Source organism: Triplophysa rosa, linkage group LG10 (genome assembly GCF_024868665.1).
Source record: "Triplophysa rosa linkage group LG10, Trosa_1v2, whole genome shotgun sequence".
NCBI classification, from domain to species: domain Eukaryota; kingdom Metazoa; phylum Chordata; class Actinopteri; order Cypriniformes; family Nemacheilidae; genus Triplophysa; species Triplophysa rosa.
In genome coordinates, this window is record NC_079899.1 from 21,515,804 (window position 1) to 21,530,445 (window position 14,642).

Genomic DNA, 14,642 nt, shown 5'->3' on the forward strand with positions numbered 1-14,642 from the left:
GAAAAACAAGGTAATCTGCATGGCCTCTCTGCCTTTCCTCTCTCATATATTGAATACATTGTATAATTACTTTACTTATTTAATAGATGCTTTATTTATTTATTTAATCACATGATTATTCATTTAAACCTGTTTGTTTATTCAAACAGTGTTTGTGTAGTTGTTGTCTTATTCATTATTATTTTTAAACGCTGCTTAAATAACCAATGATTGCGTATTAATAATGATCTCATCATCTCCTTTAAATTACATATTTTCATTCATGCTAAAGATATGTAGCAATACATCCTAAAACATGTCCTAAAACATACCCCGGAAAAATGGGACGTGAGGGCACGGTCAAAAGTTCAACGCGACGTGGGCGTACCACACTAAGGGGCGGATACGGTCAAAGGTCAAAGCAAGTGGGCGGTCCCTCGCAACGTGGGTGGTCCGGAAGTAATTCACCCCTCCCCCTCCTCTGCAAAGGTCAATGACCCCATCAATCATACCTGTCAATCATTTTGACACTATGTCCCCCATATATACTACTCACCATTCACCACTTGAGTAAAATCAAAAGAGTCAACAAGGCTAATAAAATCCTTGGCCAGGGAGTTTTGCTCACAACAAACATGAATGTTGAAATCCCCTACCATCAGAAGTCTGTATCTAAGAACAGCGTCACCTAAAAAAATTGAGAAATCTTTTAAAAAGTCCTTATTTGATTTTGGAGGACGATAAACCACAGCGATCGCTAATTTGTGTTCATTTAATTGAAATAGAAGTACTTCAAAACTGGAAAAAGATTCAGTCTTTAGAGCTCTACAACAGAAGCTACTTTTAAACACCGATGCAAGCCCACCTTGCCATGCCCTGAAGTGTAGGGTGGTTCAAAAAGGAGCAGTTTGTGGGCACTAGTTGAGAGAAAGGGCTTGTATCCCCCGCATTTAGCCATGTCATTACAGTTACTTTTTAAATGAGTGGTAATCAAATTACATCAGTTACATCTGAAAAATATTTTAGATGACCAAAGTGATTCATTGGAATTTTAAAGTCAATTATTTATTTTAAACATTAGTATAAACTGTAACAGGCAATTAATTTAAACAGCAATGACAATCTGCAAAAGCATCCTTATCTACAGTTCTGCTCATAAATTTCATACCCCTTGCAGAATATGCAATATTTTAATAATTTTAACAAAATAAGAGGTATCTGGGTTCATAGAGATTGCATGTTAACTTTATTTAGTACTGTCCTGAATAAGCTGTTTCACATAATAAAAGTTTACATATACTCCACAAGACAAACTGGCTGAATTTATACAAATTGGCACATTAGAAATCTGTCTGTCATTACCTAAATGATCAACTACTGTTTTCATGTTTTGTGATATTTGTTTGTGAGTCCAACTACTGTTTTCATGTTTTGTGATATTTGAGTCCCTTGTTTATGTAATTTTAAGGTAATTGTGACTTTTTATCTTACAGTTCTGACTTTTTCTCACAATTGCGAGTTTATAACTCACAATCCTAATAATATTATATACACATGCAAAACATTTGAATTTTTATAAAGTTACAAAGTCAGAACTGTATGAAATAAAGTCAGAACTGCAAGATCTGGGAATTTTTGTTTTTTCATGCAATTCTGATTTCATAACTTGCAATTGTTTAAATCTTGCAATTCTGAGATAATTACCTTTTTATTTCTTTTATTTGGTGATTGAAACAAGTCTCCATGAAACACAATGCATTCAGAAAAGGGGGTGGAAATGTTTGAACAGGATGACGTGTAAATATTTTTATTTTGTTCACCATATTTTAATAAATCCAAAAAAAGACAACCACATACAGTACATAATAACAAACATCCCAGCAAACACAATCCGATCTGAAGACGTCACCAGTCTTAATTTGGTCAGCATGACATTACTTTGACCATGTAAGGACAAAGTAAGGTAAAGTTAAATTTTTTTGGATCTTGGCCCAAAGCCTCAAAAATGTTGTGAATTAATCACACAATTTTAGAAAAAAGGTTCATTCTAGAACTGTAGGATTCTATTCTCAGTCCCAAAGAAACTTATAGAACCTTAGGTAGGTATACCTCATATGCTTACTTTTAAATAGCTGTTGATGTATTGTGATGTTACTTGCTGATTGGTCTGGGTGGCACTGCATGTCAAGTCAAACAAGCCTATTTTGGGAGGGGACTGATGAGTTGAATCGGGTGTTTTATATAGACAAACAATCTGGGAGGAAATTCATCTAAATTACCAATAGTCAATTTTATGAATTATGACGCTAGTAGCAGTAGATTAGAGCTGCTGCCTGTCATTTTCCATCCCTGAATGATGTCCGAATGGCCAAAGTTTGCTCGACGTATGTGTGATATCTAGGGCCATATGATTGCCGCGATGTATTTATAATCTGCTTGTTTATGAGTGAAAGAGTGGCATGGTTGCACTTGTGGAGCTTTCAGCGTCTGCGTTTCACAACGAGGAAGCTTTCGTCAAACACCCCTTTGCGGTAACCCGTCAAAATAAAAGTATTTTATTTGAGAACAAGTTATAACATTGACCACGTTTACATGGACGTCAGCAATCAAATTATTTGCCTTATTCTGAGTAAGCTAATATTACGATTAAGGTGTTTACATGAGTTGCTTTAAGAATATACCTTTCATGTTCCCGTTTTACATGTTACACTACATAGTTCGATTAATGGCATACGTCATTACATCCCTAAGCGACGCCGTTCGACGTTCCCTCCATAATTTCATGTATCAACAAACAGTTCGTCTTCGCAAGGTACAACATACAGTTTTTGGTGTTTCATTTATTTTCTTGAATTGTTGGCATCTTTCTTGTTTCCCGTTCGGACCAAAAATGTGCTTTCTTGCTTGAAGCCATGTTTGCTGTAAAACGAAACAGCTGTCCACTGCCGTGCGCGTGTGTAACCTGTCGCAAAGTGCCGCGAAAGTTCCTAAGCACCGGTGCGATTAAGCTGTGTACATGTCTATACCGCACTTCGATAATGCGACTAAAATAGGAGTACTTCACCCGTCCTAATTCGATTTGTGTTTACTACAATTATGAGTTTAGACGGATTAAACTGATCAAAAAGCTCTGTTTACATGGTACATTCTTAATCAGAGTATTGTCTTAATCGTGTTAATATTGGAATCTTGTTGTCCATGTAAACGTGGTCACAGTTTTTAATAATTCGGCCATGGAGTGTATTTACTTACTTTAGTAAATTGAAGTAAATGTGCTAGTAAAATTATAAAAAATAGTACATATAATTAAAAAAATATTACTTGCTTAGAAAATAGTACTTAAATTTATGTAGACCTAAAACCAGAAAGGAAAAAATAAATACGGTCTACCAGCCAAATAACCATAGTGAATATGTTGAATTACATTATGATGTGCACCTATGCACATGCTTAGTGCCGTAAGTGGTATGCTAAGGAACACACAGGTTTTGTTATGTGGCATTTTCTGTTTGCTCAGCATTTGAAAACTGCAGTTCTAAAGCTCAGCTGTAATAAAGAAACTTAAAATGTTTAACATCTTTTCACATCGTGTGTTTTTGCATCAAATTTAGAGCGTAGTATCGATTACAGTATTGATAAGTACCAATAAAATCTTAATGATGCCCATCCCTAGTCAATATTCAGGAGATGGCTCCCTCTGCTGGTGTGGCGTTACACTATCTAACAGGTAGGAAATATACAGAATTTGAAAGTCTTGACCACTAAATTCTTCATTAAATACAGAAGAATTCTACAAAACACATTGAATTCTTATTTTCTTTTGTTTTCTGATAAACATTAGTGACAGGAGTCACAGCAGCAGGTTTAAGAAATCTGCCGCTCGTATCTAAAGCTGCCTCATGCATTCAAGATTTTATTTAACTCATAGAAGTCTGTGCTTATGAAGATACGTGATAAATGTGCTTTAAGGCATAATCTTGTGTGTTTTTGTGTATTGAAGCACGAAAGAAAACATAATTCTGGTGTGCTGTCTGACAGAGACTTTCTGTGCGGCACAGAAGCTGCCTGTCTGTGCAAGACGTGTCAAAGCCGTTTTAAATCGTGCTTAAATGGTTTAAAAGCCTTTGCATAAATAAGATCATTTAATGTAACACTAGCCAATGGATGACAGAAAAAAACAGATTTTCAAACATGTATGACTTTTTTTCTTCTGCAGAGCACAAAAGAAGATATTTTGAACAGCAGTACCCATTGACTAGCATTGTTAGTGGAAGTACAGACCCAGAAAAGAACATGTTACATTAGCAAAAAGAATTAAAAAAAATGGAAAAGGGCTTGTTACCAAAAATAGGCAAACATACAGACAGACCACACTACTTGAAAACACCACACTTTTTTGACAACATAAATAGCATGTGGCTGTAATTGTTGGCACTCTGACAAATGTCTGCACAGGTCAACACAATGGGCGTCACCCAGACTGTGACCATGTATGTCTGCTTCCTCTTCAGAAAAGGCAAAACTCATACCAATCTCTCCGTCTTTATAGCGCTGTAATTTCCTTTGAAGAGGCCCAGTCACGGGTGAGCGTTGGCGGGGACAAACCAACACCACATGCAGCTTTCAGGAATCTTATGCTACAGATTGGAGTCGGAGAAGGACACAACCCTTTGAAGACAGGATGTAGTAATGATGGGAAAGTTTTGGGCTTGGGCAAATATACGGATTTATGGCCTTTAGATTCAAGGCAGTATTATTTGATTCCAATGTTTTAAAGTAAATAAGGATTAAATATTTTACCAAATGCACTTGAACACTAAACCAAACATTTTGTTGTCTGCTGTTGCTTGTTTTTTTTAGAATTTGTTCCACAGACAAAACACGCATACTCTTACATTTAAAAAAATCAAGAAACTTAAATATTTATTCTTCAGTTAATGTCATAACATGTCCCCATGTTAAATTTACTATAATTCACACAAATTTCTTTCAGTGCTTTAATTGTCAATAAAAAATAAGGTTCAAATGTCTTGAATTGAGTATTCTCTAGACAAAAAAATACTCCTAATGTAAACAGGCAACTGTAGCAGAGGCTGAGGGCCCGTGGAACTGATTTGTGTAGTTTGGGTCTGCAGCAGCTAGTTGTGGTAAATTTACTGTTGACCGCAACAGACTTCTCTCGATGAACATTCAACTCCCACACACTGCCCCAAACAGACCTTTCCCCCTGCTTTTCGTAACGGCATATGGCCCAATAACAAAGATCTGTACAAGACTCACTCTGAAAGCAAGCCTGTGGACTGTTGCTTGATGAATATAGACATTGTGTTATGACTAGAGTGTTGTGGGTCTTCTGATGCCTTTTTATGTAGTTGTTAAGGTAATTATTTTTAGTCTTGTACTCAGTTGTTCTGCGCATAGATGTATAGATGCTGCATTGGCTGGAAAATTGTTAAAGCGGAGCTATCATGCTATGTCATGCATTCTGACTTCTTTACACTGTTAAACATGCTGGCTTCTCATGCTTAACATGGTCAACTTGTTAAAAAATGAGTTGGACGTATGACGTAGTATTTCTGTACTTGATACCCTCCCCCAGCACTCCAACTTGTTTCAGAAAGTTTTTTCTAATTCTGGATCCCTGTGTCGTCACAGGGATCCGATTTCTTTTATTAGCCAAAAGTAGGGCAAGGCAAAGGCAAAAGAGCCCGCCCACGAGCCAACCAACCAACGAGCGAGACCTTATCTGCGATGCGTCAAGATGGGTTGTGCTGCAGCTCGTTACTCTAGCGATAGTGAAGTTTAAGTGTGTCTGTTTGTTCACTGCGTTTCAGTGATGAATGTTATATAAATGGTGGATATAACGCTGGACTTGGAGACCGTTTGAAACTGATAGATGGCGCGGTCCCAGTGCTAAAAGATGCCGGACATGAACTGCACGCGGTAAGTCACGCTAAATCATACGTCTGTGTTTTGTTGGCAATCGGTGTGTACATGCATAATGTACAAAACAGGAAGAGATTAATGTGATGATGTGATGCTTGCTCGTGCTGTTGTTCCACCCCACTCTCCCCACTAGTCCCACCTCTAGCAGCAAGGTGGAAATCATCGTACAGCTGTATCTCTCTTTTATAAATGTGATCAAACTAAATACTCTTCGAAGAAATGTCATATGCAATACTACTGTATAGGCACTCAAGATTAATATGAGATTGGTAGAAACTGCGTGTGTTACCCAATCTTTAACCAATGTCACCAATATCATGATGGCCTCTATTTCTCAGGGTTCTTTATGTCCAAGCCACCAAGGGACATAATAGTATTTGAAAATTCCAGGCCCAGTAAGTTCTTGCAGGCCTGACTTATGTTAGTCATTGTGAAAACAAGATTGGTGTGGGAGGACTTTAGGTTTGTTTGCATATTTTCCTAAATTCTTAGAAATAATATGACAATATTTCCACATCAACTTTCATGACCATGTTTTTATAACATGTTTGTGTTCATTTGTTTTGTCAAAGACTGTAAGGATTTAACAGAGACAAATGGTTTGAAAAACATTTTTTATGAGGGTGGAACTTTGTGTGTATTTGAAGCTTTCCCTGGGACACTCCAGAGATGTTTTTGGCAACTAAAATCATACAAAAATCTGTAGACATTTTTATTCATTTTAAGTCAAATGGAAATACACAGAGTTTAAAAGCATACAGTGCTGCCAGTGCTATGTGACCTTCAATACATACTCATAGTCCAAGCATGCTAAATAATTAATAGCTAAAAATACATACTACAAACTACACATCACAAAATTAAAATCTGAAAGAATAGTAGACATTGTGTGTGTTCATATTTTTCAAAAAATATCATATTTTTTAAAGCTCTCTGAGGTCTCATTCTACAGGGAATTTCCATTATTTTCCTTTTAAATCTCTCAGTTGTTCTATTGGCATTCTGATACCACTTGTGACTTTTGTCATTAATATATTGTTTATCTGGTGTTAAAATCATTAACCAAGATTTTTACTGATGATCATTTTCCTCTTATGGCAAAATGGACATTTACAGCAGTGTTTAATTGTATTTTTATTGCATGTACTGGTATAACCACATCTTATAAAACATTAGTTAATTCTGCTATAGAAAAATAGCATATTCCACATTAAAAAGAGCAAGAGAGTATAGTATAACTTGTAAACACAAATGTATTATGGAGACTGCAACATCTTTTAAATTACATCTCATCGCTTTGCTATACATTTCATGACCTGGAAAACATACTGCTGGAAAATATACATTTCCTTTGAATTGTATATATTTTTTCCATTGAATATACAGTATATTTTTACTTTTACTGCCAGTCACACCCGTATCGCTTTCCAGCATCTAGGAGACATTAATGCATAGTATTTAGAGAAACAACTTCAATGTACATATGTACATACCATATGTACATTTCAATGGACGTTTTACAGGTGGCTTCGCAGGTGTCTATTTCCACCTGGATAAGAATGCTAAACACGAACATACATGTTTTCTATAGATGTAAATATCAGTAAAATATGAAATGTCAATCATAAGATCAGATATATAAATACACAGGGACAGTAGGTGGCGGTATGTCCTCTTGACCCAAGCCTGCCTGCCATAAAAGAAGAACGCGTTCAGTAAGGGCTCTACCTAAATCCTTGGTGTTTCAAGTCTGACGTCATCATGCAACCATGTTTTTGGCACGCCCATTACAGTTACATTTTAAGCCCGAACCCAAAGTGCATTTAACAGCAAGCTTTGTTGAAATATGCTGCATTTTATGATTGCTTGCGATGATAATTAAACAAATAGCTACATGTAAGCAAACACAGTTTCATCAAGGCACGGCGGCCCCCTCAGCAGTGAACACACAAGAACAAATAAGAAATAGCACAGACTTACCAATAATGAAACTTTGCTGTGGGTGAACAGGTGTAAAAGTCAAAAATCATTGTTGAACCCTCTGGAACTGTTGGTTTAAGCGCCGTCCTCCTCTGATTAAAAGTTAGCCCAGCTGCACTGAAGTTCCTCTCGCTGCTGCTGCTAACGTCACTTGCAGGGATGCTGAGGATACTACGGGCCAGTCTTGATAGTAATGACAAGATCATAATTCTTCCAGAGTGCAGCTTTCCCTGCATCATTTGGAACTGTAAAACGTTTTCCATCGCTAATATTTTGCTTTATCGCACTCATCTTACCATCACCTGCTGTGTTGTGACAATGAGGACAAGAGCGGGAGCACTTACGCAGAACAGTTTATGCGAAAAGTGTGTGTTTTCTCTCGTGTTTTTTTGTGTGGTCACAACACAGCAAATATGCAAGCACAAGCCACGGCACGCAAACTTGTTTGTATATAGCCTATTTTTTTTTTTAGTTACAAACCCGAACCTGACCCGAACCCGAGGCTATTCATTAAACATTAACCCGAACCTGACCCGAAGCCCGCGAGATTTTCGGGCCCCGTCGGGCTCGGGTCGGGTTGCAGACCTCTAGGGTAGAGAGTATGCTTGGGAAGCTGCGCAAGTTTGGGACGGAGCGTGAGCTTGGGATACAGTGAGGGTTTGGGAGAGAGTTTGGCTGCGTGAAGTGTCTGCAAGACTTGCTGAAGTGTCTGCGGCGGTAGAGCGTGGCCTGGTGTCTGAGGCGGCAGAGTGTGGGCTGGTGTCTGTGGCGGCAGAGTGTGGGCTGGTGTCTGTGGCGGCAGAGCGTGGGCTGGTGTCTGCGGCGGCAGAGCGTGGGCTGGTGTCTACAGCGGTAGAGCGTGGGCTGGTGTCTACAGCGGTAGAGTGTGGGCTGGTGTCTACAGCGGTAGAGAGTGGGCTAGTGTCTGCAGCAGCAGATCATGGGTTAGACTCTGCGGCGGCAGAGTGTGGGCTGGTGTCTACAGCGAAAGGGCATAGGTTTATGTCTGCAGCGGCAGAGCGTTTGCTAGTGTCTGCATTGGCAGAGCGTGGGTGTCTACGATGATAGAGCATGGGCAGGTATCTACAGTGGTAGGGCATGGGCTAGTGTCTGCGGCGGCAGGGCGTGGGCTGGTATCTGCTATGGCAGAGTGTGGGTTGGTGTCTGCTGCGGCAGAGCGAGGGCTGGATTAGTTTTAGATGATTTGAGTGATGAGGGTCCGGTGAGCTTCACGGATGAGGGAGTGGTCTGACCGGATGTACGTTTTGAAAGACACTGATGACCAGCGACCAAGCGCTTGGATCTGAGGCTGCAAAAGGCCTTTTTGGGCTGCCGTAGTTGCTGCGCCTAAGCCGAAGGAATGGCATGAAAAAAGATCTGCGGGGATGCCGGATCGGAGCAACACAGCTTTAAGATGTTTTTGGAACCAAAACCGTGTGACGGGGCGGTTGGAATCATTGACGAAGAGGGGGTCAGATGAAGATTTGGCCTGTGGTCTTCTGAAGCGAAGATAGGCTAGGAGGGTTTGGTACGGTTGGATTGGGGACTCAACTCAACTCAACTTTATTTATATAGCGCTTTTTACAATTTTCATTGTTACAAAACAGCTGTACATGAGACATATTGACTATAAGCAAAACAATTAAAGTTGTACCTGTAAAAACAAGAAAAAGGTGAAAACACAGAAGACAGACATACCCACATACAAAACTCTCCACACACACAATATGCACACGTACTAACACACATAGACATAGACACACACACAAACACGTACACAGACAAGTACGCGCACACACAAAGACACACACACACACACACACACACACACACACACACACACACACACACACACACACACACACACACACGCAGTGAGAGCACACATTTAAGATAAAGGAGAGAGAAGCACAGGTCAAATATAACAGACTATAAATTCCTATATGCAATATTAATTAAGTAAAACTTTAAAATTCTAAAGCAGCCCCCCCGGCAGGCAATAGTGCAAAAACAGTATGCAAACGGTGGCGAGGAACCCAAAACTCTAATCGAGAAAAAAAACCTCAGGAGAACCCAGGCCCAACCAGGGGATTCCAGTTCCCCTCTGGCAAAAGCTGCTGCCTCTGCACAAGCTCCAGAGAGCTTGCACAACAAGGCTAAATAAAATAAATAAACTTACTAATAAGGTAAATTATAGTTTAAGATTATCATTAATAATCTAATAGCATTTGAAATTTTGTGGTGAAGACGTGTCAGGTGACCGCGTCCTTCTTTATCCAGCTCTATCATCTCAGCTCTTGTCAGGTCGCCCTTCCCATTCTCCGCTCTACCATCAGGTCGAGGCCATGAACTGCATCCTGCTCGCTGTGGTAACCTTGGAACAATGAGACAAGACTGGCTGAGAGTAGAGTACTGTTCTGAACTCTTTGATGCAACAAGTACATCAGTTGTGTTTTTGGTTCCGGTTGATCTAACTAATGCAGCCTAAACCCTCAGAGGATTTATATTATGGAAGGTAGTGTATGCAAGATTAAAAAGATGCGTCTTTAGTCTAGATTTAAACTGACAGAGTGTGTCTGCCTCCCGGACAGTGCAGGGAAGACTATTCCAAAGTTTAGGCCCTAGATAGGAAAAGGATCTACCACCTGCACTTGATTTTGAAATTCTAGGTATTACCAACTGACAGGACGCCTGAGAGCGTAATGCACGTGAAGGACTGTAATACAAAAGGAGTTCATTCAAGTATGAGGAGCTAAACCATGTAGGGCTTTATAGGTAATTAAGCAAGATTTTAAAGTTAACGCGATGCTTTATAGGTAACCAGTGCAAGGTTGACAGAACCGGGCTAATATGTTCATACTTTTTTGTACGTGTAAGAACTCGAGCTGCCGCGTTTTGGACCAATTGGAGTTTTTGTAATAAGCCTGCAGGGCAACCACCTAACAGTGCATTACAGTAATCTAGTCTTGATGTCATGAATGCATGAATTAACTTCTCTGCATCTGAGATTGACAGCATATGACGTAGTTTAGATATATTCTTAAGATGGAAAAACGCAATTTTACAGGTGTTGGCGACGTGGCTCTCAAATGACAGATTACTATCGAATAGAACGCCAAGATTCTTTGCTGACGACGAGGGTTTTATGGAACATCCGTCAATAGTTAAACAGTATTCTTGGTTGTTACTTATAGCAGTTTTCGGTCCAATAAGTAACACTTCCGTTTTGTCCGAGTTCAGTAATAAAAGTTGTTACTCATCCAGTTTTTTATATCGACTATGCATTCCATTATTCGATGGAACTGCTGTGTTTCATGAGGCTTCGAGGAAATATAAAGTTGAGTATCATCAGCATAACAGTGAAAGCTAACTCCGTGTCGCTTTATTATATCTCCTAGAGGTTGCATGTATAAGCGAAGAGCAAGAGGCCCTAAGACTGAGCCCTGTGGTACACCGTACTGGACTTGCGTTTGCATGACACCTCATTGTTTATTGCTACAGTGCTTAATTGAAAACGGTCGGAATAAATAAGATTTAAACCATTTCAAAGCTATTCCCTTAATGCCGAGTAATTTTCGAGTCTTGTAGGAGTGTGCTTGGTCAATGGTGTCGAATGCAGCACTAAGGTCTAGCAGCACCAATAACGAGATACAACCTGGTCAGACGCCAATAGCAGATCATTTGTAACTCTGATCAAAGCAGTCTCTGTACTGTGACATGCTCTAAATCCAGACTGGAATTCTTCATTGATGTCATTCCTTTGGAGGAAGGAGCATAATTGAGTTGAAACTACTTTTTCCAGAACTTTAGATATGAAAGGTAGATTCGATATAGGCCTGTAGTTCCTTAGTTCTCTAGGGTCGAGTTGGGGTTTTTTGACAAGGGGCCTTATAACAGCCACCTTATATGCTTTAGGCACATGTCCTAATGTCAGAGATGAGTTAATAATACCAAGAAGAGGATCTATAATTTCTGGGAGCATCTCTTTCAGTAGATTTGTAGGTATAGGGTCTAGTATGCATGTTGTTGATTTAGATGATCTAATAATTTTAGACAGCTCATCTTGATCTACGGTATAAAATAATTGCATTTTCTCCTTAAGGGCGCTGTAGTTAGTTTGTTCAGCGGGTTTCACTTCTGATTGCATTGTTATAATTTTTTCTCTAATATCTTGGATTTTATATGTGAAGTAGTTCATAAATTCATCACTGCTATGCTGATATACAGGATCAGAAGTCACTGACGATTTATTTTTTGTTAATTTAGCCACCGTGTTAAATAAAAACCTAGGGTTGTGCTGGTTTTCTTCTATTAGTGATGAAAAGTAGGCGGATCTAGAAGTTATTAGGGCTTTCCTGTATTTTCGAATACTATCCTTCCATGCTGTACGAAATACCTCTAATTTAGTTTTCTTAAAGTTGCGCTCCATTTTTCGGGCCGCTTTCTTTAGAGCCTGAGTGTGTTCATTATACCACGGTGTGGGGCTGCCATTTTTAATCTTCTTTAAACGTAGTGGAGCAACTTTGTCTAGCGTTACCGAGAAGGTGGAATTAAAATTTTCAGTGGTAATGTCAAGATCTTCAACGTTATTTCTCATGATTTGAGACAATTCGGGCAGATTATCGAGAAACGCATCTTTGGTAGTTGAAGTTATTGTTCTACCATATTTGTAACAATGAGTTTTATTTGCAGCCGTAGGCCAGTGAAGCAAACATAATACCAGATAATGATCCGAAATGTCTTCACTCTGCTGAAGGATTTTAACGTCGTCCACATTTATACCGTAAGACAGTATTAAATCTAAAGTATGATTACGAAGGTGAGTGGGTCCTGACACATGTTGACTAATGCCCATGGAGTTAAGAGTGTCTTTGAAAGCCATTCCTAAGGCATCTGTAACGTTATCTACATGGATGTTAAAGTCACCAACGACAAGGACTCTATCTGCGGCCAGTACTAGTTCTGATAAGAACCCACCAAATTCTTTAATAAAATCTGTGTAGTGCCCTGGAGGCCTATATACAATAGCTAAAATAAATTTAAAAAATGTTTTATCTTTAGTATTAGGTGTTGAAACATGAAGTACCATGACTTCAAAAGAATTATATTTAGAGTTATACTTCTGGGAAACGCTAAAAGAGTTATTGTAAAGTGCTGCGACACCTCCCCCTCTGCCTTTTAGACGAGGCTCATGTTTATAATAATAATCTTGGGGGACAGATTCATTTAAAATAATATAATCATCTGGTTTTAGCCATGTTTCTGTCAAACAGAGCATGTCTATTTTATGATCTGTTATCATATCGTTAACAAAAAGTGCTTTATTAGAGAGAGATCTAATATTTAGCAATCCGAGTCGTAACAGTTGATTATCTGTACTTTGTTCATGTTTAATTTGTTTAACTTTTATTAAATTACTTTCAAGAGGTTTACACATTATTTTATGTTTGCTAATCCGGGGGACAGACACAGTCTCTATTTTGTGATGTTTGGGAGAACGGATATTTACATGTTTTACATTTTGTGTATTCTGCGACATGAGACGGCAAGCGGACAGTTGGTTAAGCCATTCTGTCTGCTCCCTGACCTCGGCCCCAGCGAGTCCAGCTTAAGCATTAGCATTATTAAGACTTTTTGCCATATTTCTAGACAGGATGGAAGCCCCAGCCCAGGAGGGATGGAGACAATCTCGTTTCAACAGGTCAGGTCTGCCCTCAAAACTCTTCCAGTTATTTATAAAAACTATATCATTCTGCAGGCACCACTCAGACAACCAGCCATTTAGTGATGATAATCTGCTATAAATCTCATCACCACGATAAGCAGTGAGGGGGCCAGAGAATATTACAGTGTCTGACATCATGCTTGCGAGCTCACACACCTCTTTAATGTTATCTTGTGATCTCCGATTGACGGAGTCGAACATCATTTGTGCCGACGTGAATGACAATCTTACTGAATTTACGATTAGCCTTAGCCAGCACATTTAAATTTGACTTAATGTCAGGCGCTCTGGCTCCCGGTAAACATTGGACTATGGTGGCTGGTGCCTCTATGTTAACATTCCGAACAATAGAATCACCGATAACTAGGGCACTTTCAGCAGGTTTCTCAGTCGGTGCGTCACTGAGCGGGGCAAACCTGTTCGAGACTGTAATCGGAACGGTCGAGTGATGTTTTGTCCTGCGACTACGGCGTCTCACAGTCACGAAGTTTCCCAGCTGCGGGGGATTTTCAACCGGAACCGAGCTGTGTGCGCTAATGTTGCTCGCATCCAATGTGTTTTCTATGGTCCCTACACTCTTACTATCCTCAGACAATGATCGGATGCGAGACTCTAAATCTAAGATCTTCTCTGTCAGCCTAACTATTTCCCTGCAGTTATCGCATATAAAACCCTCGCAGCTGACGGAGAAGGCTAATCTAAACATATGACATGAGGTGCAAGTAACAATAATAGGAATAGAAGACATAACTCACCGGGTTTGAAGTGCAATACCAATTTACCAAGGTTGCTTGATGAATCGTAGTATACTCACTTAAAAAGAGAAACAGTCAGCACACAAGACAAACTAGAGGCAATATGATATTCCACAGTGTAAACAGGAATCAAGCTAACACGCTATTGCTATGCTAGCGACGTTAAGTTAATTATCACTTTTTGTTTAGAATCTTCAAGTAAATAACAAAAGCAGGGTTATTGAGATATCAGGATAAGTTAGCAACGACAATGATAA

At 39.3% G+C, this 14,642-nt stretch overlaps 1 protein-coding gene across 5 annotated transcripts in view; it reads left to right on the forward strand.

The window, feature by feature from the left end:
* Positions 1-319: 319 nt before the first annotated feature.
* Positions 320-14,642, forward strand: part of spp1 (secreted phosphoprotein 1) — a 41,447-nt gene continuing 27,124 nt past the window's right edge. For 2 of the 5 annotated variants that reach the window (XM_057343953.1, XM_057343952.1), the window contains exon 1: positions 320-4,665. In XM_057343953.1, coding sequence (XP_057199936.1) covers positions 4,614-4,665 — 52 coding nt within the window. In that variant the 5' untranslated portion in view covers positions 320-4,613. Of the gene's footprint in view, positions 5,923-14,642 lie in introns of all 5 variants that reach the window. The other 3 variants (XM_057343955.1, XM_057343954.1, XM_057343957.1) reach the window with 3 other exon arrangements.